Below are 24999 nucleotides of genomic sequence, written 5' to 3'. Positions count from 1 at the left end.
GAAGGTGATGTCCTGGGGAAAGGGGGGATGCCTGGGGAGCCACGCTGCCCTCACTGCCTGGGGCCGGCCCAGCCAGGATCTCACTGGCAGGATACTGATATTAACGGGTGGTTTCTATGGTTTCTCACCATTTGCATAGGATGCTTCTTAGGAACTAGAGCTGGGGGTGGAAAAACAACACGGAGAGTTGGAGGTGTGCGGTGCGGGGGCCACCCGGGGACTCCTCCGCCTTCTTTGCTTCAGCTCATGTTATCTGTTTTCAACTGAACATCCCTGGATACTGGGAAAAGAGGAAAATGAGCACAGGCATCCCATCTCCCGCCCTGCGCCATACCCTTATGCTGCTTATCACACCCTTACAAACTGGCGGTGTCTGGAAATTCGGGCATCCCGCAGCCAGCTTAGGCACAAGAAAGGTGTTGTTTGGGAACAACAAAAGCCAATGGAGCTCTCTGGGCTGATGGGGCTGGAGCAGGAGGAGGTGTTTACTCTTTGTAAGGCCCGAAGGGAACATTTCCCTCCTGTGGCTGCAAGTGCCAGAGCAGGTGCCCGGGGTGCAAACAGCAATAAAAAGTGAAAAGAGGCATTGCTTTGGGCAGCGAAACAGAAGCATTTTGATTTTTTCCAAATCATTTGGTGAAAAACTGGTTTGCAGGAACCGATAGGAATGAATGAACCGGTTGGATCCTGAAGACTCTGCAGGTGTTAGTTTAATAAATGGTAGCTGCATCTTCCCCTGGGCTTGATTTTGTCCCACAGAGGCACATAAATAGGTGATGCTTCCCCAGGACTGAGCACTTGCTGGCACACCCGATTTCATTTATTATGATTATAATGATGTTTATTGGTTTAGCCTCATTTTTGGCTGCTCTTGCAGAGGGTGGAGCCCTCTAGCTGCCCAGGATCCCCATCCCTATCCACATCCCCATGCATCCCATCCCCATCCATCCTTCCCCTGCAAGTGGGATGGCTTCATGGGTGCGCATGGGACTCCCTGGTATCCGGGTGGGGAAGAAGGAGTGAATCTAAGCAGGTGAGGGCTGGGGTTGCTGTATAGACAGCCCCCCCCTCGCCCATCAGGCTGTACTGATCTCCCCTCCCAGCGTTTTTAGGACCGGATGATATTTCGGAGGGGCAGGCAGCTCTCCCATTGGCTCGCAGCCCCGCGATGATGTAATTTCTGACCAATCCGAGGGAGAACAGCACCTTTCCCCCCCCCCCCCCCTTCCCCCCGCCCGCCTTCCCTCACCGCTGGTACCCAGCGCTAGGGCTGGTGCATCCCGGAGGGGTGGGGAGCAAAAATGGAGGGGACCCCCCAGAAGGAGGATTCCCGGGATGGCCCAGCCCTGGATGAGGGATCCTGCGGACGTATCCTGCTCTGGGTGCTGAGCGCTGGGGAAGGTGGATGGGGATGAGACTGCGGTGACTGGGATGCTCCACGTCTTCCCAGGACCATGAATCCTCTGGGATAAGGGGAGTCCAAACCTGCGGATCTTCTCGCTGAAGGATCTGTGGATATTGAATGTTGGAGGGGTGGAGGTCGGAGATGTCCAGGGAGAGGAATAGAGAGAGGGGGTGCAGAGCCCTCCTCCAGCCCTGCAACCCCCCGAGTATGGCTGTAGGACGGCAAAACACCAAATACACTCGCCCCATCCTCAGGGTCCCCCTGGGATGCCCACTCTGGGCAGAGGGGCATCATCCCTGCACACACGGACCTTTCTGCGTGGCCAGCCGGATGGAGCACAGCCTGCACACGGGGTTTTCCCGATCTCTCCTATCCCCTCCGCCCATGCTGGCACTGGGATGCTGAGCAAATTTCCCTGAGCCAGCAGGCTGCAGCCATAGGAATAAGCAAACCCTTTTCTTCATGTTTCTCCTGTGGACTCCTCTTGCTGCCGGAGCTCTTTCCACCCCAAAACCAGCCTGGCTCCATGGCCAGCCTCTCCTCCTGCCACCTCCTATCCTGGAGATGGTCCCAAACCCAGGGAAAGCTTGAATGTGAAAGAAGTGGTCCATGGCAGCCCCCAGTCCCCACCACCTTGGGCAGACCCAAATCTCCTTGGTCTCCGTTTTCTGCACCTTGTTTCACTGGCACCAGCACACCCTGCCAGGGAAAAGCAGTTCCCTGGGACAGCTGGAAGAGCTGGCAGGGCAGAGGGTGGAAGCCCTCAGGGATGGTGTCCCCAGAGCCACAGCCTTGCACAGGGTCTCCAGGGACTGAAACCAAGCTCCATTCCCCAACATTGCTGGTCTTGTGGAGCCAGGGGACAAGAAGACAGCTCCAGATGAGACCCCTCAGAGCATCTGCAGTGGCTGAGAGAGCCATGATCCCTGGTGCCAGCCGCATCAGGGACCATCCTGCAGCCATGTGGATCCCCACAATGGCTCTTTGTCCCCCAGTTGGCCGCTGCCTCTTGACTCTTTCTTCCCCTTGTCCAGTCTGTCTCAGGGCTTCAGCTCCTCGCATGTCCCAAGGGCATTCCATCCATGGCACCCACATCTGTATGGGCACATGAGTTCTGTTGAGCTGGGGGCTGAGGCATGGAGCTCGCTCATCACTCGTGCAGAGAGGAGCCTGTTGGAGGGAAGCAACACGTCATTGATACTGTTTATGCAGGATGTGCTGGATAACTCAAAGCCAAGCTGCGGTGTCACATGTATGATCTCAACCCCATTTCCAGCTGGGTCACCCTGTCCTTCCTCATGTCCTGCAGCCGTGGGCTTTGCAAAACCACCCTACATTTGTTTTCCATGGGGAACCACCTCCCCATATTGCCCTTATGCTCATTGCATAATAGAGGAGACCAGCACCTAAATATACCCACACGGTTTCCCAGGGGTGCCGGGCCTGTGATCACCGTCAGGAGCCGCCGTCAGTGACAAATAGGTCAGGGTGAAGCAGATCTGGGGAAAGGAGAGTCAGTTTAAGGGAAGGGCACAGCTCTAAAGGGATGTCTGACTTCTTCTGGGGCTCCCTGGGGATCCCCTCTCACCTCAGCATCCTCAGCAGCATCGCACCAAAATAGCTTCAGGATTTGGGACTCGGCCTCTCCAAGCTCCCCTTACCCAGTTTGTAGGAGAAGGATAACGAGTCTTATGTGCCACTGGGGCTGGGAATGGGTCACACCGCATCCCAGCCCTGGGAGGATGGAGGGGACACCCTGTTTCTCCCCGCCATGGAGATGACAACCCATGGGTGTGAGGTGGGGGATGCCATTAAGGCCCATTAAACACTCTGTGTTCCCTTCTTTGTCATTTTGCCACTCTCCAGCTTTGTCCTGCTCTAGCAGAGAATCAAACCTTGCATTCCGTCATGCCCACACCCCTTTCAACCCATCACCCCCCCCCCAGAACTCCACCAAAACCCCTTTTTTTGGGTCTAAATGCATCTCCCCCACACACCCCCTTTCCCTTTTATCCTTTTTTTCTTCCCCCTTTTTAATACGTTTTCCATTATTATTCCCAGGCCCATCCCGAAAATAGCAGTTGGGTGTGATGTCACCGGGCTGGTACCCGGTTCGTAGAGCCCCCGGGCCAATCAGCGGCGGCGGCGCTGCTGCTCCAATGGCGGGCCGGGGAGGTGATGTCATGGGGGCGGGGGGGTGATGTCATGGGGGGCTCCGGGCCCCCCGGCTGGGATGCTCCGTGCAGACCCCCCGCGCCCGCGTTAAAGGAGCCCAGAGAGCGCGGAGGAGCAGCCTGAGCGCCGGCGGAGCGGTGAGTGCGATGGGGGGGACCGCTTTGCTCCATGGGGGGGTGTCTGTGTGTGGTGTGTGTGTGGTTTGGAAAGAGAAAAGTTCTTCTGGGAGGGGTTGAGGAGGGGGCATTTTTCCAGGGGGGTACCTGGATGTCGCTTTGTGCCCGCGACACCCCTCTTTTTCCCCATCCCTCCATCGTCCCCCAGTACATCCCTTTTGGGACGTACCCACTGCGACCCGAGCAGGTACGTCTTCCCGCAGGGGGCTGGTGTGTGTTCCCCGCCTCGACAGCCGAGCTCGGGCTGCTGGAGAGCTCCTCGCATTCCCTTCTATCTCCCTCGCTCCACGGGCTTCATCCAGCCACGCGTGGCAGCCCACGCCCATGCTGTGGGGATACAGGGATGGGGCTCAGCATCCTCTGCCCCAGCACCCCTGGGGGGAGCCGTACCCCACTATCCCCGGGACCCCGAGGTGGGGGCGTCACCCTGCCCGGAGCACACTCATCCCAAACGCGGGTACAGGAGCCCCCAGCCGGAGGGCAGGGCTGGTCTGAATTATTGATGGTGGCAGGATGCTGGTGGAGGTGACCTGCTCCAGCAGGCGCTGAAAGATTTATTCCAGGGAGGGAGGAAAAGAAAGGAGAAGGGAGGGAGGAGGCAGCTGCCACCCTGTCTCTCCTTTGGAAAGATGGGGTGAAGAATCCATCGCTTCAAGGGGGGGAGTGGGGAGCCCCTCCATTCCTCCATCACCTCCCTCTGCTGCTTCTCCCAGGGAAGGGGATGGAAAATGGGGGGGCCCCACCGGCTCAGAGGATCTACAGTGGAGATCAGCTCTGAAACCCAATGCATGGGTTTCAGAGCTGCAGCTCTTTGGGGTGGCATCGCCTCCTCCGCCATGTGCTCTCCAGGAGCAGGATCATTCCCACTGATTCCCAGTCAGTGCATCTCCCTGGGAGCAGGATCATTCCCACAGCCTCTCCACACTGGGCTTTGAGCGAGGTTTCAGACTGGGGGTGACAGCAGCAGCAGGTCCCCAACCACACCCCGCTCCCCTTGGCTGGCCATGCAGGTCGGGGGCACTGGGGTGGCAGAGAGGGAAGGGAGCTCATCACGGAGGGTGTTTCCTCTCCAAATGCCTTGAACATCATCTTCATCCAGCAAGGAGGAGGAATGGGGCTGCTGACAGCATCGCTGGTCATGGACCACATCCTCCTCCCCATTTCGGGTCTGATGGATGATGTCTTCATTTTATCCTCCAGCCAGGGCATGAAAGCCACGTGAGGTCTGGAAGCAGGGGTTTTTGTAGCACAAAATGCATCCAGATACCAGGGAAAATGAGGATTAGGGCTGGTTGTGCAAGGGATAGGGAGGCACGAGCAAGGCAAATGGTTTTTCCAGCCAGGCACATCCTCGTGCTGGCACACGATCCATCAGAGCATCCCCACCCTGCTTCGGCACTGTGCTTGGCAGGAGCTGCCCTGGGCAAAACCCTTCAGCCAGGTGAGGAGCAAACCCCTGTGTAACCCCCAAACCCAACAGCCCTGGCTCCAGGGGTCACTGAGAAGAGGGGGGCATCTCCAGGGAAGCTGTCCCCAAAAGGTGCCCCCACATTTTGCCCCTGTGTTTCCTCCCCAGCAATCCATGGAAGCTGTGGGCAGGTTATTTGTGCAATCCCAGTGTCAGATCTCAGCAGGATGAGGGATGAGGGGCTGGGATTTCTCTGGACCCTCCCTTGTTCAGCTGGGTTGGGGGTGTTACTGCTGTGGGACAGCAGTATACAGATACTGCTCCTTCCCTGGGAGGCTGCAAGGATTTAAGACCCTATTTTAAAGAATGGATTTTTTCTTTCCCTTAAAAACAAAAGCCATGAATAATTCCATAAAACAAACTCAGCCCCCATTTTGGTACAGCTGGGAAAACCCTCTGATGCCACTGACACCTCACTGTGTCCCCCCGAAACCTCGAGAAAGGAGGATGGCCCTTGTTTATTCAGGTTTTAATGAATCTCTGGGTGCTGCTGTCCCATGCCAGCTCTTGTGCTCACTCTGGGAGACGGATGGGGAGCCCTGGGGGTGCCCCCACACCTCACCCACAGCCACAGAGACCCCTGGAGAGGGGGATGCAAGAGGTGGTCCTTCTGTGTGTGGTCTGGCAGGGGCTGAGCTGAGGACTGCGGCTCTCTAGACGTGAATGGAGGGGCAGCAGGGGTGTGCTTGGGTCACAGCAGAGGCTGTGCAAAGGGGTCACCCTTGTCTGCGGTGCATGTGTGTGCGCATGTGTGTTCCTGCTGCTCCCGGCACATGTGTGCACACGTGTGGGCTGTGCAGGCTCCTTCCCCACCAGCTGCTGCCATCATCCCAGTGCGTGCCCATCGCACCACCAGTGTGTGTCCATCCTATCTGGCGAGTGCATGTCCAACCCATCACACCATCCCAGGGTATGCCTATCCCAACAGCACATACCCATCACACCGTGCCACGTCTGTGTGCCCCTCACACCTCCCAGTGTGTCCCTCACCACACTGGTGGGTACCCATCACACCAGTGTGTGCTCATTCCAGTGTGCAGGGTGGGAGGCCGTGCATGGGCAGTGGTCATGGCAATACCCCCAGCCCCTGAACACCCAGCACTGATCCTGGCTCTTTCCTTCTCCAGGCCCCAGGAACACTCTTTGCTGCAGACACCCAAGGATCTTCAAGCCATGACTCTGGCTGGTACGGTACCATCATAGGGAGAGGGGACAGCATGGCTTTTCTGGCCCTGTGTATCCAACCCTCGCACCTACCCCATGCTGGGGCACCCCTAGTTTGAGCAGGACCCCATCCAAACCACCCTGGGGATGGCTGTGCCCCAGGCTAAGCCGTGCCCTGAGATGCTCACAGCATCCCAGTGGTGACAAGCAAGGTGTCATGCGTGTGGTTAACACACCAGGACAGACATAACCCATGTGGCCATCAATAAAGCACCCCACCCCTGCGTGCCTCAGTTTCCCCTTTGCACGCTTTGCTTCCCCAAGTCAGTTCACCCTGCTTGCAACATCTGGGCACATTCAGTGCCGGCCACTATCCCCATCCCTGTCCTCCCCTGGCACATGGAGCCTCCCACTCTTCTGACCCCAATCCCACCGTCTCTTCCCAGCTTATAAAGAGAAGATGAAGGAGCTGCCTCTCGTCTCCCTCTTTTGCTCCTGTTTCCTCTCAGACCCCCTGAGCAAGCCTGCATACACATATGAAGGTAGGACCCTGCTGCCCACCCGTGCCAAAGGGGTGCATGAAGGGAGGGATGCAGGGGTCTGCAGGAGTCCCTTGGCATGAGCAGGGTCACCTTCAAACCAAGAGGGGTGGCTCCACAGTTTCTGGCAGTGTCTGGAAGCAGGGGGCTGGGTTGGGATGGGGGGGCTCTGGCAGCTCCGCTCCTTCACGGCTCCACCACGGTTCCATCGTTGCACGAAGCACCAGGCGTGGGCTCGGTATTTTTAGGCAGACGGTGCCGGGTGATTCAGGCTGATTCATGTCAGCAGGTTCAGAGGCGACAGCGGCGATGGAGGGGGATGCCCAGCCTTGGGGTGCTCATCCTGGGTAGCTGGAGGTGGGGGGGAATCCGCAGAAAAAGGAGCTTCACGGTCTTGTTCCCATTCCCTGGAGCAGGGTGAACTCTGCCTTGCTCACGTCTCCCTCGGTGGGATGCACAGCCCCTCATCTCACTCAGCCTCATTAACAGGTGTGCATATCCCAGCCCATGACAATGGGGTGCTATAGGGTATGGGGATTTGAGTGAAGGTGGTGGCCCTTTGGTGGGGCTGCAGGCGGAGGTGGTTTGCCCGAAGGGATGGGATGTGTCCGTGCTGGTGGTCACCCCATGCCCCTCTCCAGCAGACACGGTAGACCTCACCTGGTGTGTCATCTCCGACATGGAAGTCATTGAGCTCAACAAGCGCACCTCAGGGCAGTCCTTTGAGGTCATCCTGAAGCCCCCATCATTTGATGGCATCCCTGAGTTCAATGCTTCCCTGCCCCGGCGACGCGACCCATCCCTGGAGGAGATCCAGAAGAAGCTGGAGGCGGCAGAGGAAAGGAGGAAGGTAAGTCCAGTGGCTTCTGTGTAGCAGTGCAGCATGGGGACATGCCATGGGGACATGCAAGCTTTCACTCAGCAGCATACACCCACCTCTGGGGACACTGCTGAGTCTGGAGAGAGTGGTTTTAGCCAGGTGGGGATGGGACCCATGGTCCCCATGACCATCATGTTTACTTTGTCTGCGCAGTACCAAGAAGCCGAGCTGCTGAAGCATCTGGCAGAGAAGCGGGAGCATGAGAGGGAGGTCATCCAGAAAGCCATTGAGGAGAACAACAACTTCATCAAAATGGCCAAGGAGAAGCTGGCACAGAAGATGGAGTCCAACAAGGAGAACCGTGAGGCCCATTTAGCAGCCATGCTGGAGCGCTTGCAAGAGAAGGTAAGAAGGGATGGGGGCACATGCTGGGTCACTGGTCCAGGAGGGTGTCACGGCACACTTGGGCACCCTGCATGGCTCTTGGGCTGGCTTTATCCCCTGGGGACACCACCAAAATGGGAGCCACCTCTTCCCTTCCCACCATGCAGCAATACCCAAGTGCAGCATCCCACCCGGGGTGGGGGGTCCTGCCCAGGGATCCACCAAGCCTGACGTGTCCTTAGGCTCACGAGTGGTCGGCGGGTGGAGAGCTGGGACCCATACCTTTTGCTTTCCCCATGTCCCACCATGATGGCTGTGACCCTTCACTTTCAAGCTTTCCACCTCCTGGGTGGCAGATCTTCCTCTGGTCCCTTCCCTGGAAGCTGTGGATCCATCAGCTCCCTGGTGGAGCTGGAGGGGTCCTTGCTGCCGTGCTAGGAGATGCTTCCACCCTGCCAGCTTGTGCAGACCTCTTCTCTCTCCCCGAAGCAGGTCTGTTCCCAACCTCAGCATGGAAGGTCCCACCCTCACCACCTCCAGCTCCCTCCAATACATCCCTTCTGCAAGGAGCTCGCCCAGTGCCCTTCTCCAAACGCCTCAGCTAGCCTTGGGTCAGAGGCAGAGAGCACGAGATAATGAAGGACAATCCGAGCTAACCCCATCTCCTTGGGGCTCCCGGTCCATCCTGTCTGGTTGACGTCTACCTCCTAGCTAGAGGGCGAGGACAATCTGTCCCTGAGTGCCTCCACAGTCCTTAAAACACCCCAAGGGGAGGAGAGGACGCTGTTGACCCATCGGTGGTGTCCCTCGGGGGATGAACCTCGCGAACGCCCTCGTGCCTTCGAACCCCTCTGAAGCCGCTGGCCTGCCCGTGGGGACCCTGACGTCCATCCAGCTAACGCGTGTCCCCCCCCTCCTTCCCTCCTACCCCCTCCCACAGGACAAACACGCGGAAGAAGTGAGGAAAAACAAGGAGCTCAAGGAAGAGGCCTCCAGGTAAAGAGGCAATGGTTGAACTGACAGCTCCGGGGAGGTGGCAGAGGCTGCCGCAGCGCAAGGTCGGACGGTGAAAGGGTGGACGTTCCTCTGCTTTCTTTGTTCGTGAATGTAAAGAGTTGACCAGTGAAGCCATCCTAGTCGTTTTGGGGTGGGTGGGGAGGGAGCAGAAAGGAGGGAGGGTGGGAGGGAGGGAGCTGGCTTCGGGATGCCCACCTCCTTGGTGGGTCTCGTGTGCCACCCATCAACCAGGTCCGGAGAGACAGCCAAGAGCTGGTGAAGCGGAGGAGGTGAACCCCCCCCAGGGAAAAGCTGGAGGGGGATGAAGCGGGTGGGGAGGGAAAGGGGGGGAAATGTGCGTTGTGTGTGACTTTAATTTGGTGCTGGGCAGGCAGGGCGGGCAGGCGGGCATCCCTCCGGCATCACTCTTCTCCTTCATCCCACCCCATCGATGGGCACCATCTTTTGGTGTCCCTCCCTCTCTTTTTCCCGCCTGGATTCAAGGTTTCTTGCCCCCAGTGGGCATTATTTGCCCATAGACCTTACAGAACCATTTTGGGGAAGGGGGAGAAGAGATCCCCTGCCTTGGAGGTGGTCAGAGAGTGAGGCTCACCAGCTCCAAAGGCTTTATGTGTAGGAGATGCTGATGATCCTTTTCAAGAGAAAAAACTGAAAAGCCCATGACTTCCCAAAGAGCTGGTGTTTTTTTTTTGGGGGGTGGGGTGGTAAAAACCTCCTGAGAATCATCTCTGTGGGAACTCTTAGATGAAATCCCCTTTTCTGCTTTAGAGCAGCTGGAAAGCCATCGGCTTCTAGAGGTGGTGGCTCAGATGGCTATTGAAAAGGGAGTGAGAGCAGGAGAGGAAAACAGGGCAGGGCTGTGGAAACCATGATGGAAGGGACAAGGAAAAACAAGAGGGAAAGCAGCAGCAGGCAGCGGTCCCAGTGCTGTGGTGCCCTGGCACCTCATCAGCCTCCAACCCTGATGCTAGCAGAGGGTTTGCTCTCCGCTATGGCCAGACAAGGCTTCCCAAGCTCTGATTCAGGTCTGGAGGGAACCGCATCTCTTTACCGGTGCTCCAAGATGCTCACCCAGACCCCAGAGCCCTGGGGGGAAGAACACGGGAGAGGGCAGCGGGTGAAGGAGATGGGGGGGCTGTTCCAGCTGTGGCACGAGCTGTCCTTTTTTGTATACAACAGTTGTAAATAAACTGCCTTGGCATTTCTTTCGTTTTCTCATGATCTGTGCAGTGTCTTCCGTGTGGCTTTTTTTAGAGGGGGCATCCCAGTGTCAGACTGGGAAGGGGAAAGGGACCATGGCTGGGGCAAATGAGGGAGGGAGGGAGCTTTTGTATCAAGGGGATGGGTCTGTTTCACCCCCACGGCCCAAACCCCAGCATGGTGGGACTGCTGCAGCTTTGGAGTCCCTTGGCCCTCCAGCACTATCAGCCCCTTGCACCCAGCTGTGCACCCTGGGCTCATGCACCCCTCGGGGCACCCAGTGGTGATGCTCTCCTACACCACACCTGGAGCAGGGAGCTGGAGCCAGATTGCAGCCATGTGCTGGGAGCTGGCTGGCATGGCAAGGAAGCACGGAGGTAGCTGGAGACATGCCGAAGTCTAAGCTGAGGCCATTCCGTCTATTCATGGAGCAGGCAACAGGGAAACGTCACATCCTCAAGGCAAGGGGAAGAGCCAGGAATTTCTTGCTCTCCAGCCCTAAGGAGGAAGCAGCACCAACTCCCCTCTTGTTTTTCCTCACCCTGAGAGAGGTGATGGCATCAAATATTAGGATTAGCACTCCAGAGGGGACAATTGCCCCTTCCTCCTGGTCCAAGGAGGTCCTCCCTGACCTGATCCTCTCTGATCTGGGCTCAGCAGGCCCTCTCTGACCCTGGGAAGCCTTGGAAGGTGGGTATCCAGCCAAAGAGCTGGTGGTCCCATGGGTGTGGGATTCAGCGCCAACATTAAAACAAAGGCCAGACCTCCCTGTGAACACAGCAGCCGTGCTCAGGGTTCCCATTATGGGCAGGTATAATAGCAAAGGGGCTGTATCAAAAGGAACCATTCAAGAAACGACACAGGACCAGTGTTCACAGAATCCTCGAATGGTTTTGGTTTCAAGATCCCACCCTCACCAAGGATTTCTTGATGACCACCACCCCAGTGCCCCTTTCTTGCATTTTTTCCAGTCTCAGTCCAGATGCCTTTCCCAGCTATGGGACTGGAAACTGCAGAGCATGGGCTGGTAGCCCTTATAAACCACCTCCATCTCCAGTAAGGACACTAGGTCCTAATTATCACAGAGGTGGAAATACTTGAATTGACCTAACACGTCAGATGTAAACTGTCCTTGGACCTTCCTCTGTTTTGAGTAGTTGTGAGCCAAAACAATGTAAGGTCCTGTAGCTGTTCCCCCAGCAAGATACACACATACACACAGAGCTCAGCAGCAGCTGGTAGCCCAAGGTATTCTGCAGCAAGAATGGGCACGTCCAAGTGTGCAGGGGCCTGCAGGGCTGTCTGGTCAGTGCAGCAATGCACAGACCCTGTGGGGTGTCTGCCTCATGGCTGCACTCGATGAGGCTCTGTCATTATAATTTCCTGCCCCATATCACTTTAGACAGCTCTATAATGCAGCCAGCCAAATTAACAAGGCAGGGGTTAGCTTGAGTGTGAAAGGGAAGAGTGGAAGAAGGAGCCAGGCTCGCAGTAGGGCATCCTGTCCTGAGGGGAGTCAGACACACTTTCCTCCCCCAGTCAGGATTGAGTGTACAGGGTCATTTGATTGAGTGTTTTTAGTTTCTTGCTTAGCCACACACCGCTGTGTGCTGCCCAAAGCCCAGCACCCAGCAGATCATAGACTCATAGGATGACAGAATCATAGAATGAATCATAGAATGAGGCAGAATGATTTGTCTTAGTGTAGTCCAATATGAATCCCTTAACTTTAGGGGAGTTTTGGGGTGCAGAGTCTTGCAAAGCCACCTGTAATCAGACAACTGTATCAGGAATGCCATAGAAGGCCAAGACTGCCAGTCATGACATCAGATATAACAAATTTGATTATGGATGTAACATGATTTGGACCAATAAATAAAAAATAACTAGGGGCTGATTTGGCTTAGAAAAAAATGTGATAAAGTAGAAATAGAGAAAAAAAGAGGAATAAGTTATGGAACTGGGTAAGGAACACGGGAGAATGGGATCTTTCAGTAGATGGAGGATGAATGCCTACAGACAGTGGTGACTCTGACCTGAGTACTCAGCTACATGGGATACCCTTGGACAACCTGCTAGACTCTCCATCAGGGCTATGTACAAAAGGTTTAGCACGAAGGTTAAAAAGGGAGACATTTGCACCCTGGTATGAACAGATGTGGAGAGGGAAGGATAGTAAAGTAATACAGCAACAGTAGCATGCAATTCATAAGATTTGCAATACCTTTATCATTGTGTTCAATAATGTGCAAAATCAGACTGTAGATTAATAATGATAACATTAATTAATTAGGTTGTTGCTTATTCAAGTGATTTATCAGTGTCTTAGTAGAGGATTGCTTAACCAGGGGACATCATGGCCTTTTGAACACCTGCAGTCCAAAGAGGGAAGGTCAGGTCATGAAACAAAGGCATTATATTAGAGATGCATATGCCATGAGCCAATAAAGCTCTCCTCCCACTGCTGGTAGTGCCCAGATGTTCATGATGCATAATGGTACAACCGCATGTAGGCCAGCCCATTGCAATTCCCAAACATCATCAGACGTGTCTTAGGAACATCCCCTAAGGAAGACTACCAAGACAAACCCAGCAGAGGGAAAGACAAATGATGCTGTTTCATTATGTTACAGATGTTAGTCTGTAGGATGCTTGGAAGGTAACTTTTCTGCTTCATTTGCCCAGGAAAAATGAAGTTCCAGGAAAAATATAGTCCAGAATAGTGTAAAAAAGCTACAGAAACCATCAAGGAGTGAGCAGAGCATCAGTTGGGAGGCAGGTTTTTGAGAGGAACAGTCCTTTGTCTACAATACATCTGCTTTTCCCCTTTGCTGAACCCTCTTTGAACTCATCTGTGCACATGAAACAGGAAAAAGAGAATCTAATTAAATATCCATCATCAAACACAGTAAGGGCTGAGGCCAAGTCCCAGCCTCCATCTCTTGATAACTGCAAAGAGGCAAAGTCAGGAAAAAAGGAGGGTCTCTCACTGCAACTACAAGTGGAAATGTAAAGACAGCAACAATGACTTTTCTTTATCCACTGTAAGGCAGTAAAAAAAGACTTAAAATCATGTCTAATCATTCCTGTAGACCACTTTTAGGGTGTATACAAAATTGGTTCCAAGTTCTTTGCCAGAGAAAGGACATAAAGGTGAAAATGGAATGGAAAAGTTGGAAATCTTTTCATTTTGAGTATTATTACTGCAGCTAGCTCATGTCCACATGTGTAACACAATCTCTGCCAGACAAGGTGAGGGTCACTGCACACCTTTCTCCTCATTTGCTTGTGACACTCTTCCTGGGTGATGCATGCTGGATTTCCTGGCTTTCCCCAGGGCCATCTCAGCACCCTAGCACATCCCTGCAGTGGTGGACCTTCAAATACGTACTCGGTGATGTGAACAAAGAAACTCTGCCAGCACCAGAAAGTCCCACCTTACAGCACAGTAACTGGTTTATCACATCCCATGTGGAAAACACATACAGAATTGTTGGTTCTTTGCTCCTTTCTAAAATACCATTGGGTTGGTGGCCAGAGCACTCAGCATCTCCCTTCAGCTTAAGGTTCAGCCTCAGTCCATCATCACTCCATCAGATTTAGTCTCAAGCCTTGGGGATGCCCAAGCCTGTCAAGGACTGCTGCTACCCAGTGAAACGGCAAGTCAAATGCTTGTCTTTGTAAAGCCTTTCTCAGCAGTTACCTCCACATTTTTAGGAGAGCTTTTACCACCCAAATGCTTGTTGAGGGTCTTGACCCCTCTGCTGCTGGTTCAATCCTCTCAAAGGCAAACAGGCAGCAAGAGGCATGGTGACATGGTCCCTCCAGGTTCTCCAGCATCAGTTTTTGCTCACAGCAAACTATTCCCAGCTCTCTATCCCCAGCGTTCAATGCAAAGAGAAATGAACACCCCAGGTTCCTTCACGGGGAGAGGTGAGGTCGGAAAGTGCGCGGTCGAATCATCATCACCACCTTCCTCAGGGAGTAGTAGTCTGTGTCCTTCCATGAGTACCACACGATACCATCCGGCCCCAGGGCCTTGCGATTTTTAATGGAGTATCGGCCGCCCTGTGGTGCAGAGGAAGAAGGATGGTCAGGTATGGGAAACACACGGAAGTGTCATCAGGAAGGGAGCATCAGAAAAACAATTGCTCTGAAACACTGGAGCAAAGAGCTTAATGACACTATGGTGAAAACAGCACGTAAAACCTAGCATTTTCCAAATGGTCCCAATGGAGCTGGCATCCATCCATCTCAGTATGGGTCACCTGTACCACAAGTTTCCACCATGCAGCCCCATCCTCAGTGTGCAGAGATGTCACAATACTTGTACCTGACCCGTGACACAGAAAAAGCCAGGCTGCCTTGGTGCCCAGCACTCATTTTGTTCCCTCCCTGGACAGCAAGGCAATCCAGGAAGGACTGCTGGACTGTGAGGACCAGCAGCCTCCTCCCAGCCCTGGATCTCATGTGCTGACATCTGCATCCTCATTCCTCCACCTTACCTTGTAGTACACCCCATTGAGGTTGGAGAAAAAGCACTGGTGGTACCACCAGCCTCCATGGGAAATCTCAGCACAGATGCTCCCTGTGTCGGGTGTGCTGAAGCTCCTCTTGTTGTGGTACCAGGCAAACGAATCCTCCACTGTCCCGCTGAACCCATCCACATGCAGGCGGTAATAGTTTGCCTCGTCCTCAATGCTGCAAGCAACAAAGGTGGAACTGTTCAATAGGGAGTGTTTGAGTCTCCTTTCCAACCTGGTTGTTGCATTCCTGGTGTGGACACCTAGCAATCATCTTGCTGCTCTGGCCAGCCTCCCTGCTATGATTCATCACTCTAAAAGCCCAAGATTGTGTGGTTTTCCCTTCAATGGGATGTGCATGATTTTGTCATGACTCAAGGCACTTGTTATAGGGCTGAACCAGGCAGGCTGTGACTCTAAAACCACAATAAAGGACTGCAGCAGCTTTGGCAAGGCAGTCCCTCTAATTACACAGCACTGCCTCCTCTCCACATAACAAGTATCCTGCTCTTCACCTAAATGGAGCTAATGAGTAATCTCTCCCTGGGTTAACAAAGACTGAAGGTCAATGCCATTGCACATGACATCTGATGAGAAAAATCAGGATGGCCATTCAGAGCACACATTTGCTCCTGGGGGATGCTCTAATGCACACTTAGGAAATTGGGATTTAAATCAAGTTCTTCCCTGTGAGGGTGGTGAGGCCCTGGCACAGGGTGCCCAGAGAAGCTGTGGCTGCCCCATCCCTGGCAGTGCTCAAGGCCAGGTTGGACGGGGCTTGGAGCAACCTGGTCTAGTGGAAGGTGTCCCTGCCTGTGGCAGGGGTTGGAACTGGATGAACTTTAAGGTCCCTTTCAACCCAAACCATTCTGTGATTCCATGATGATTCTATGATATTTTCTTCCAGCAGTTTTGGGGTCTATTCAAAGACCTCAGGCTTTCAATGTATCTAAAGTTCAGTGCTTCCCTTGAACATCCTCCTGTGGTGGATTACTCCCACAAGCATTTCCAGTAGAGACAGGGAAGGAGTTCATTTGGGACAGTGTAGACAGATCTGGTCACCTCTGATTAAGAAAGGGTGTGACTGGTGTAATATGGATAAATAAAACACCAGTGGAGGGGAAGGGCTATAAATGCTATAAGACATTACATCAGGCCCAGCAAGCAAAAGCCATGAATGGAGAGGGTAAAAAACAAAACATGACTAAAACAGGGAGATGCAGGAGGGCCTGCCCAGCAAGGACTCAAAATCCTGGTTTTGACATAGAGATCAATAATTTTTGACAAAAAAATCATATCCCATAGCAACTAGGGACTGTCCATTGCGTCCTGCAGCTCCCTTCCCCTAGGGATGCTGGCCAGGGCTGAATGACACTGAACATTCCCTAGCTTACACAGCAGAAATTGATGGTCAAATCCCGGTGGGAAAGAAAGGATAAACAGCCTGGGCTCAGTCTGAAATATATTCTAGACAGTGTCACTCTGACCTCAAAGGGGTTCCCATGCCTCAAGGTCTCCCAACACTGAACCAGTTGAACTATGAGAAACAGGGACTGACACCCCACTTTCTACCTGAAGGCCTGGTAGAAGGCATGTTTGTGCTTGCTGTTCCAGTCCTCAAGGTCGATGCGAAGAGAGTAGTCCCCTTGGTTTGTCATCTTGTGGATGTTCTCATTGCCCAGCCAGAACTCGCCATTGAGGTCCCCAAAGCCCTCCTTGTACTCGTTCCAGGTCCGGTTGAAATCAACTGAGCCATCCTGACGCCTCTGGATGACTGTCCAGCCCCCACCTGCCAGGAGAGACATAATGTAAGCTGGGAGCATCCAGGGAGCATCCACGGGGTCCCAGACAGACTCCTTAGTGATGTCATCTAGAGGTGACCACCTTAGAAGGATCCATCTGCAGCTCAACAAGGTAATGCCGCATCCCACCAAGTGGCAAAATAGTGTTGGTTATTGCACAGGGATAAAAGGTCATAGAAAAGTGCTCCCACCTCTCCCACACTGGTTCATAATGATGTTCCACTTTGACTGCCTCAGATTTTAAGGTGCTTTTAGATGAGAGGGAGCTGGTAGTTCTCAGGAGGCAAATGTTTTGGGCCTGGAACAAACCAGAGATCCTGGAGTTTGGAGATTATTATGTACTGTTCCTGCAGCACCACAGAGGCACACGAGCACACGAGCTCTCCCAGTATTGTCTCACTGTCTCCATCTGCTCTCCCATCTGTCCAAATTACTCTCTCCTCTCATTTTATTCCAATATTGTAAGCTGGGGGGGAGACTGAGAATTGGGACCATCTTTCTATTTGCTGTTTGTACAGCCTGTCACTCTACAGTGTCCAAGATTGTGTTGATGGTCAGGCAAATAATAGAGATGACATAACAGAGGCCACATTGTTTGAACAGCCTGTTTCTTAATGACCAAGGCTGTGTTCACCTGTAGATCCCCCAACAGGCAAGATGCCTACATGTAGGGAGCTGAACCCCTTCCCCCAGAATAGGGTGTGTGGATGAACACATCCATCCAGACCGGAGTAGATCCATGGGGCAAGGAACTGCCCCATTTCCTTGCTGATTGACATTGTTCCTCCAAAACTGAAGTGTTGCACACTAATTTTGTTAGTAAGTTTGTGCCTTGTGATGACAGGACTGTCTCCATATGAATATTTAGACAGAAAGGGTCAGAGAAGGCACCTGCACCCTCGTTTACAAAAGAAATGTGGGAGAGCATTTATGTCCCTCCTCCTCACTCCAGCACAGTTACAACTGGTGATTGCCCACACATAGCTTTCAACTACGCAGAGATGCTCCAGATACCCCCAGTGAGCAGCTGCTACCCCACAAGGGATTATTTTCCCCTAAGCCCTGTGTCATGTCCACTAGTGCAGTGCAAATATCTTGGATGCATGAGGACATCCTAAAGACCACTGAACACCTGCATTCAGGCAACCGAATTCTAGCCATAATGTCTAGTTTGAGCAATTCACCCAAACCCTTTCTATATCCAGCAGAGAGAACAAGTCCTCTGTCCTTGGAGAAGAGCCCTTCTGCTCCCACTGACTATAAGGTAGCCTCAGAATAACTCAGATATGAGACACAACTCTCAGGTTTGACAAATCCCACCCAAAGCTCTGCTGGAAGATGCTGTCGGTGCCGCCAGGAGTACCTTCAGTGTCCATCTCACACAGCACTTCAATAGGCATCCCTCCGACTATGGGCATGATGCTGTAGACACCAGACCGCCGCAGCCCATTGTAGTAAACTGAGGCACAATCTATGGGGCAGTTCCTGCCGTGCCTCACCTCTAGGAAAGGAAGCAGAGAAACGCAGTGTTTAGTGCATGGCATGGAAGAAGGGGCACACAACAAAAGCCAGCACAGTGTTCATGCAGTCAGTCAAATAATCCTGGATTTAGACCTTCTTCTGGAGCTGAAAACCTCCGAAGCACACTGGCTTCGTGTCTGAGGGTAGTGATCAGTGATAAGGTTCCTTAGCTGAGCTCTGCTGGGGCTGGAGAATGGTCTTTGGTTCAACTCTTTTGTTAATGGCAACACAGAAATTATATGAGTTTCTCAAGGCTCAAATTAGATGGTATCTCACACCTTAAAGGTCTTCTACACTGATAAAGAATAGGCTGGTTCTCCAGCAATGGTCAGTGCAGACAAAAGCAGGTGGCTTTCCCTCTCCTAAACTGCTGCTGTAATGCAAACCTGGGTTCTGTCTTACAAGGGAAGGGGATCAAAACCATTCTGGTGAATCTAAAGAGGTTTTTAATCGGGATATGATCAGAGGGCTGGAGCACCCCTGCTATGGAGACAGGCTGAGAGAGCTGGTCTTGGTCAGCCTGGAGAAGAGAAGGCTCCGGAGAGACCTTAGAGCAGCTTCCAGTGCCTAAAGGGGCTGACAAGAAAGCTGGAGAGGGGAGATTTAGATTCAATATATGGAAAAAGTTCTGTCCCTCAACCTGAATTCCAGCCTCAAGGGCTGGAAAAATATGCTGGAAAAGTATCAACTCATCCTTCTCCAATGCACCTCCTAGACACGGGATCTGGGGCATGGGGACCAGACTGGCTCATCTAGTTTTGTCTTCTCAAAGACCACCACCCTTTGCCATGGACCCACAACCATGAACAGGTTGTGAAAGCAACTCAGTTTCCCTGCTAGCACCTCCAGGCTGAGCTTTGCAGAGGCTGGCTAGCCTGTGGCCCTGTTCAATCTTGGCATGGGAACCCCTCTGAGGAAAACAGCCCAAATCCTGGCAAAAATCTAAATGCATTCATTAAAGAAAAGTGTGAGTAATAACAGAAAAGAGGTTTGTTGCTTTTTTTCAAAGTCATAGAGTTTTATTAAAACCCTAATTTCATGCTGTGATTTTTGAAGGAAAAAAAAATTGTTTATGTTTTGTGTGTTTTTTCGGATGACAAACAGTCCCTGAGTCTGTGAGGAAAGCTCATGCAGCTGACTGCAGTGGGGTGATGGTGGGAACAATGCCAGCCTGGTTGCCAGAGCCCAAGCAGGTCCTTGCGAGCATTTTACACTACCCATAGAGACAAAAAGGAGGCACTGAGGGACAGGACCCATCTCCTAGACAGCATGGAAGCCATCCCTAGAGGTGTCCATTGCTCTGAGGAGCCCTCCTGGGAAGGCAGGTTGGGTGAGATCAGACTCCTGGCCAATGCAAAGGAGATTTAAAGCAGTTTCCCCACAGCCTTTTCCTTCACTACCCGTGAGAGAGGATGAAGTATCCCATCCCATCCATCCCAGCAGCTCCCCGTCACCTGGATGGTGCATCTCCTCCTGCAGCCTCATCTCGGCAGGACCCAGGCAGGTGGGGTTGCGACAGGCCCAGTCAGTCAGGACAGAAATGTTGTTAATCTGTGCCTGCATGTCGTAGAGCAGCGTGGCCTGGATGTGCTGCAGGGTGCTGGTCTCGCTGTACCGATGCTCCAGGTCCTGCACCCGCTGAACCAGGCTGTGGTTCCGGCTGGATGCCTCCTCGTGCTGTGGTTAGGGAGAAAGGTGCCATGTGGGAGATGCCTGGGGACCGTCGTGGCCCCAGGACCTCATGGAGATGGGCAGTCAGGGGAGCAAGAGGACAGAGGAGCACTTGCTGCATGCATCAGCAGAGATAAAAGACCCCAAGGATGGTGCCTGCACCCTCATCCTCATCCCCATCCCCATACCAGCCCCCAGCCCATCATGGGAACCATAAGTAGCTCAATGTTCCCAGGCTCTGGTGCAGGCAGGGCATGCACAGGCAAGCTGCAAGAACAAGGCAAACATATAGGATATACAAACACCCTTCAGTCTGCAACCTGTTGCAACATGGAGGCAGCCTGGAAGAACATGGAAGTGTTTAGCAATGCACCACAGCTGGGTTTTCCTTCCAAAAAGTTATCCAATCTCCTTTTGAATCATATTATATTTTATAACATTGCAAGGAGCTCCACAGCTTCTCAACATGTTGCAATATGAGCCATCTCCTGCTCTCTGGGCATCAGCTGGTGTCCTGTAAAACAGCAGTGACAACACCCATGCTATGCAAGGAGGGGATGTGATGCGGGACCCCAACGCCTTTCGTGACCCTGTTGCTGCTTGTTTTTAGGACAACCAGTCTCTAATCAAATATAAAATACTCAAAAGCTGGCTGGAGATGCCCTTAGCTCATACCAGGAGAAGGGCACCCCGAGCCCTGCCAGCGCTCACAGCACTGAGTCCAGCTCTGGGGCCACCAATATAAGAAGGATGTGGAATCATAGCAAGACCAGAGGCCATGAAGATGCTGCGAGGGCTGGAGCACCTCTGCTATGGAGACAGGCTGAGAGAGCTGGGCTTGTTCAGCCTGGAGAAGAGAAGGCTCCACAGAGACCTTAGAGCAGCTTCCAGTGCCTAAAGGGGCTGATAAGAAATCTGGAGAGGGGCTTTGGACAAGGGCCTGTAGGGACAGGACAAGGGGGAATGGCTTTAACCTGACAGAGGGGAGATTGAGATGAGATCTTAGGCAGAAGTTCTTCCCTGTGAGGGTGCTGAGGCCCTGGCCCAGGGTGCCCAGAGAAGCTGTGGCTGCCCCATCCCTGGCAGTGTTCAAGGCCAGGTTGGAGTGGCTTGGAGCAACGTGGTCTAGTGGAAGGTGTCCCTGCCCATGGCAGGGGTTGAGACTGGATGAGCTTTATGGCTCCTTCCAACCCAAATCAGTCTAGGATTCTACAATTCTATGATTCTGCAAACACGCCCCGCCACTCACTGCAGACACACTCTCCTGCCTTGCTCAGTGCTCCCTGTCCATTAGATGGCAGAACAGGCCTTAAACAGCACCTCCAAAATCCCACAGCAGCCTGGGAACCCCCCTTCCCTCCCCTGGGCAATGCAACAGCTCTACCCCGTGCTCCCCAATCCATCCTGTGCGGGTCTGGCAACCCCAGACCCCCATCTGCAGTGCAGGGGTGCTGGTTCTCCACCAGCACTGCTCTTTTCTGTCCCGAGTGCATCATCTCTTCCTCCATCACCCACTCGCTGTCACTGCCTGGAGCTCACAAACCACCCCAAGACCCTGGAAAGAAGTGAGCTTGTTTATTTTCTATGTCACAGCACCAGGGGCAAATCTGGATTATTAGATGTCTGTGCAAGCATGCAGCTTATTGAATATCCCTGGGAGCAAGAGATTCGGCACTTGAATCATCCCTACAGGCAAAACTGCCATGGGGCTGCCGAGGGACAGGGATTTCCTTCCACTGGAGGGTTTGCATCCCAAAGTATGTTTTGTTCCCTTTCAGCTGCTCCCAGGACTCAGCTCACACCTCAGTCCCCATTCCTGCCGGAACACATCTCAGATTGCTGTTCCCAGGAGATGGCATCACCACTGCTGGGTCATTGTACCAGCAACTAACAGAAACTCTATATCTTTCCCAATGCTGCTTGAGCATCATCTGTGTGGCCCTGCTGAAAGCCCATTCAGCCTGCCTGTATCCCGAAATCCAGAGCAGCTAGATAGGCAGGGAAGAGGGAATTACAGCATGCAACGCCACGGTGCTTTCCTTTTCAGGACTGCAATGTCTCCAGCTCTACCATAAATCAGCCATGTCCCCCCTGACCTGCTCTGTGAGCTGTGACTGACACAGGCTCCTTCCAGCTCCTTCACCCACACATCAGCTCTCCAAGTAAATCCCATGATGAGCTCTCCCAGACAGTCCCCTCCTCCACAGTTGATACCTTTCCTTTATTCCTGCTGCTGATTAAAGCCAGCACAGCCAGACCACCACGACAGCGACCTGGTGCTGCTCCCTTCCCTGCATCCCCCTGCACTGGTGGGACCAGGGCTGTGGTTTTGCACCTCAGGGTCCTGCTCTGTGCATACCCCAGCCATGCAAATGCAATAAATAGGACTGGCAATGCACAGGGAGGGCTGGGTGAGGGGGTTCCTTATGCTCCCTGAATTGCACTGGAAGAAGGGAAGCATGGCAGAGATGGGGGCAACCTGCCTGGCCCAATTTGGTGTCCCCATAAGCCCGGGAGGAGCTGTGACCTGGAAGAGCCTGTTGCTCTCACTCAGTTCAGAAAGGGATGCTGAGCTCAGAGAGATGTCTCCGCTTGGACAGACAAGCCCACGCTGAGCTCCACAGATATACTGATGGCAAACCCCAGGGATACCAAGCAGCAGCAGCCGGAGGCTGATTGATGAAGGCGGATTAAGGGAGCAACAGCTCCTCAGTGGGAGGAGATCTGCCCAGGCTGACACAGCGGTGGAGATACAGGCATGCAGGAGGAAAGCAGCTTCCTGGGCTGGGCACAGGCATGGGGAAATGAGCAACACCGCAGGTAAACTCCTTGTGGGAGAATCCCAACACTGGCGGGGAGCAGAGGAAAGCAGCTCTGCTATTGCCTCTGGGTTCCTCCATTCAGCTACAGCAGCCTTTGCAGCATGGAACTTTTCTTCTTGTTTCCCCCACTATCCAGTGCTTGGAGGGTGATGAGGCACACTTACTTCTCAGCTAAACTCTCCTGATTTTGAACAGAGCCTGGGGTGACCTGGTCTAGTGGAATGTGTCCCTGCCCATGGCAGGGGGTTGGAACTGGGTGAGCTTTAAGGTCCCTTCCAACCCAAACCATTCTGGGATTCTATGATTCTGGGCCTCCCATCCCTTTGATTTTAGACTCATGGCAAAAAACTGAGGTTGGAAGGAATGGCTGGAGGCCTTCATCCCACCCCCCTGCAGAAAACAGGGACAATTTCCAAGCTGGATCCATTTGCTCAGGGCCTTTTCTGGTCAAAGTCTGGAATGCTCTACAGATGCTCTCAGAGGATGTCCCCTTTCTGAGTGGGGCAGTATCTTGGTGGTGCAGATGTTGCTGGTACTGTCCCCCCAGGTATAAACTACTTGGAGACCTTCAGGTAGGACGTGGGACCTGGCTGCTCTGGGACACCTGAGTGCATCCTGCATCCCTCTGCTCCCCGCTGCTGGTGAGGAGCCCAGCAACACCTACAGCAGCCCCATCTCCTTCAGAGCTGCTTCATGGTGCGGCTCACACAGCTTGGCACACTCCAGCACCCTTGAGAGTAACTTGTCATAAAATCACAGCATCACAGAATCCCAGATTGGAGGGGACCTCAAGGATGATCTGGTCCAACTTTTCCAGGCAAAGCATGACCTAGACTAAATGGGCCAGCACCTCGTCCAGCCAAAACCTAACCACTTCCCTAGGGAGATTATTCCAATGTCTGATTGTTCTTACAATGAAAAACTTGCCTCTTGTGTCCTGTGGACAAAACCAAGATGGTCAAGTCCGTGCCCATCACACAGCCGGTGTGTGCTGCCCATGCAGCCATGTCCATCACACACAGATGGTCAAGGCCATGTCCGTCATCGACACAGCCTTTGTTCTCCCCATTTCTTAAACCTAGCAATCAGAAGTATTGTGAAGATCCTTAACCTTAGGCTGTGGGGCTGGTGAATGGAGCTGGGGTGGGATGAGCCTCAGAAAGGACACAGCAGGAATGGTACCATGGGCTGGAGGTCAGGGATTCTCCTGCTCAGCTGTTGCTGTCTAAGATGTGGTCCTTCACTGAGCACCTGAAACTCCACGTGTAATCTGGGATACTGTTATGGGCAATGGGATGGATCAGCAACCCCAGGCAGGCTTGGAGGTGGAGGAGACAGCACAGAGACAGACTGAGGGGTTTGTGGCTGATGTTAAGAAAGGTCAGCCCTGGAAGGCTCCTGAGCCAGGAGCAGCTGGGTTTAACAGATATCCCAGCCTGTGGTCAGAGCAATACCATATGCTTCACCGGGCGTCTTCACCCTGCAAACTGCTGGGAGCTGGAAGGAACCAAGGGGAGGGACTTACAGGGACGGGAGTCTGCGAGGGGCAGCCCTTTACCTGGAGCTCAAGGGCTTTGATGCGGTGCCGGTGGTTCCTCAGCTCCTCCTGTAGCTCTGAAATCAGCTCCCGCAGCTCCAGGATCTGCTGCTTGCGCTCCTCATTCTCATGGAGCCAGTAGGACACCTCGTCGGTGCAACGGAACAAATCCGGGCACCGCTGCTCGTCCCCCTGCGGCAGCGTGGCCACGATCTTACAGCGGCCGTTGGGCAGCACCTGGTTGCTGTACTCCCCGCACTGGATCAGGCCCGTGCCATCCTGGGGACTCTCGTGGTCTCTGTACGCCGCAGGCAGGGATTTCTGCAGCGAGGGGCTGCTCAGCGTGGCCACGAAGATGAGGGACAGCAAAGCTGCCCTGGCAGAGCTGGTGCTGGGACAGGCCTCCGTCAGGCAGGGGAGGATGGTCCCCAAGGGGGACATACCGTGTCTCATCATCAAACAGTGTTGGGGAGAACGGCGGCAGTCCCCAGGGCATAACATCAGGTCTGCTGAGAGGTAGCGGGTGAGGTTGTAGCTATAAGGGAATCAGTAGGGATTCTAGAGCCGAGGACTGAAGGCAAAGGAGCTGCCTGTCCCCGTAGAGCATCCTCCTCAGTCCCAAGCCAGGATCAGTTCCAATGGGAGCTACTCCGCTCTCCTGGTCAGGCTCCACGTTTTCCCCTCCTGCAGAGCTGCCGGTTGGCTTGGAGGGTGTTAAGGTCTGGCTGGGGATGGTCAGCCCTTCGGGAAGGGCTTACTGCCCATGCAGGACCGT

The 24999-nt window shown here is 53.5% G+C and overlaps 2 protein-coding genes across 7 annotated transcripts; one reads left to right on the top strand and one right to left on the bottom strand.

Moving 5' to 3' along the window:
- Window positions 1–3566: 3566 nt before the first annotated feature.
- STMN4 (stathmin 4) lies at window positions 3567–9258 on the top strand. Of its 6 annotated transcripts, none has more exons than XM_062618619.1 (6): window positions 3567–3717; window positions 6352–6410; window positions 6835–6930; window positions 7572–7777; window positions 7961–8152; window positions 8624–9064. In XM_062618619.1, exons 2-6 carry the CDS (start codon window positions 6398–6400, stop codon window positions 8765–8767), a joined length of 651 nt encoding a protein of 216 aa, XP_062474603.1. In that variant the 5' UTR covers window positions 3567–3717; window positions 6352–6397; the 3' UTR covers window positions 8768–9064. The 6 variants fall into 6 exon arrangements, with proteins under 6 accessions (XP_062474603.1, XP_062474600.1, XP_062474602.1 ...); XM_062618616.1 differs by having other exon boundaries at window positions 8621–9064; XM_062618618.1 differs by having other exon boundaries at window positions 7569–7777.
- Window positions 9259–12558: 3300 nt separating this feature from the next.
- Window positions 12559–24665, bottom strand: LOC134163612 (angiopoietin-related protein 7-like). Its single transcript, XM_062618633.1, has 6 exons — window positions 24246–24665; window positions 19649–19871; window positions 18037–18174; window positions 16444–16660; window positions 14854–15049; window positions 12559–14416 (listed from the first exon to the last, which is right to left on the bottom strand). Exons 1-6 carry the CDS (start codon window positions 24663–24665, stop codon window positions 14270–14272), a joined length of 1341 nt encoding a protein of 446 aa, XP_062474617.1. The 3' UTR covers window positions 12559–14269.
- Window positions 24666–24999: the final 334 nt, after the last annotated feature.

The sequence above is a fragment of the Pezoporus occidentalis genome, unplaced genomic scaffold, assembly GCF_034315485.1.
Source record: "Pezoporus occidentalis ecotype Australia unplaced genomic scaffold, CSIRO_AGI_Poc_V1 ctg201, whole genome shotgun sequence".
Lineage (NCBI taxonomy): Eukaryota > Metazoa > Chordata > Aves > Psittaciformes > Psittacidae > Pezoporus > Pezoporus occidentalis.
This window is presented reverse-complemented; position numbering and strand designations above follow the sequence as displayed.

Excerpts from the sequence above, each read along its gene's own strand:
- STMN4 (XM_062618615.1), top strand. Across the intron at positions 6,931-7,568 it reads GCCTGCATACACATATGAAG|CAGACACGGTAGACCTCACC; the intron begins GTAGGACCCTGC and ends GCCCCTCTCCAG. Across the intron at positions 7,778-7,960 it reads CGGCAGAGGAAAGGAGGAAG|TACCAAGAAGCCGAGCTGCT; the intron begins GTAAGTCCAGTG and ends TTGTCTGCGCAG.
- LOC134163612 (XM_062618633.1), bottom strand. The coding sequence starts at position 24,665 with ATGTCCCCCTTGGGGACCATCCTCCCCTGCCTGACGGAGGCCTGTCCC. Across the intron at positions 15,050-16,443 it reads GCCTTCTACCAGGCCTTCAG|CATTGAGGACGAGGCAAACT; the intron begins GTAGAAAGTGGG and ends TGTTGCTTGCAG. Across the intron at positions 14,417-14,853 it reads TCAATGGGGTGTACTACAAG|GGCGGCCGATACTCCATTAA; the intron begins GTAAGGTGGAGG and ends TCTGCACCACAG.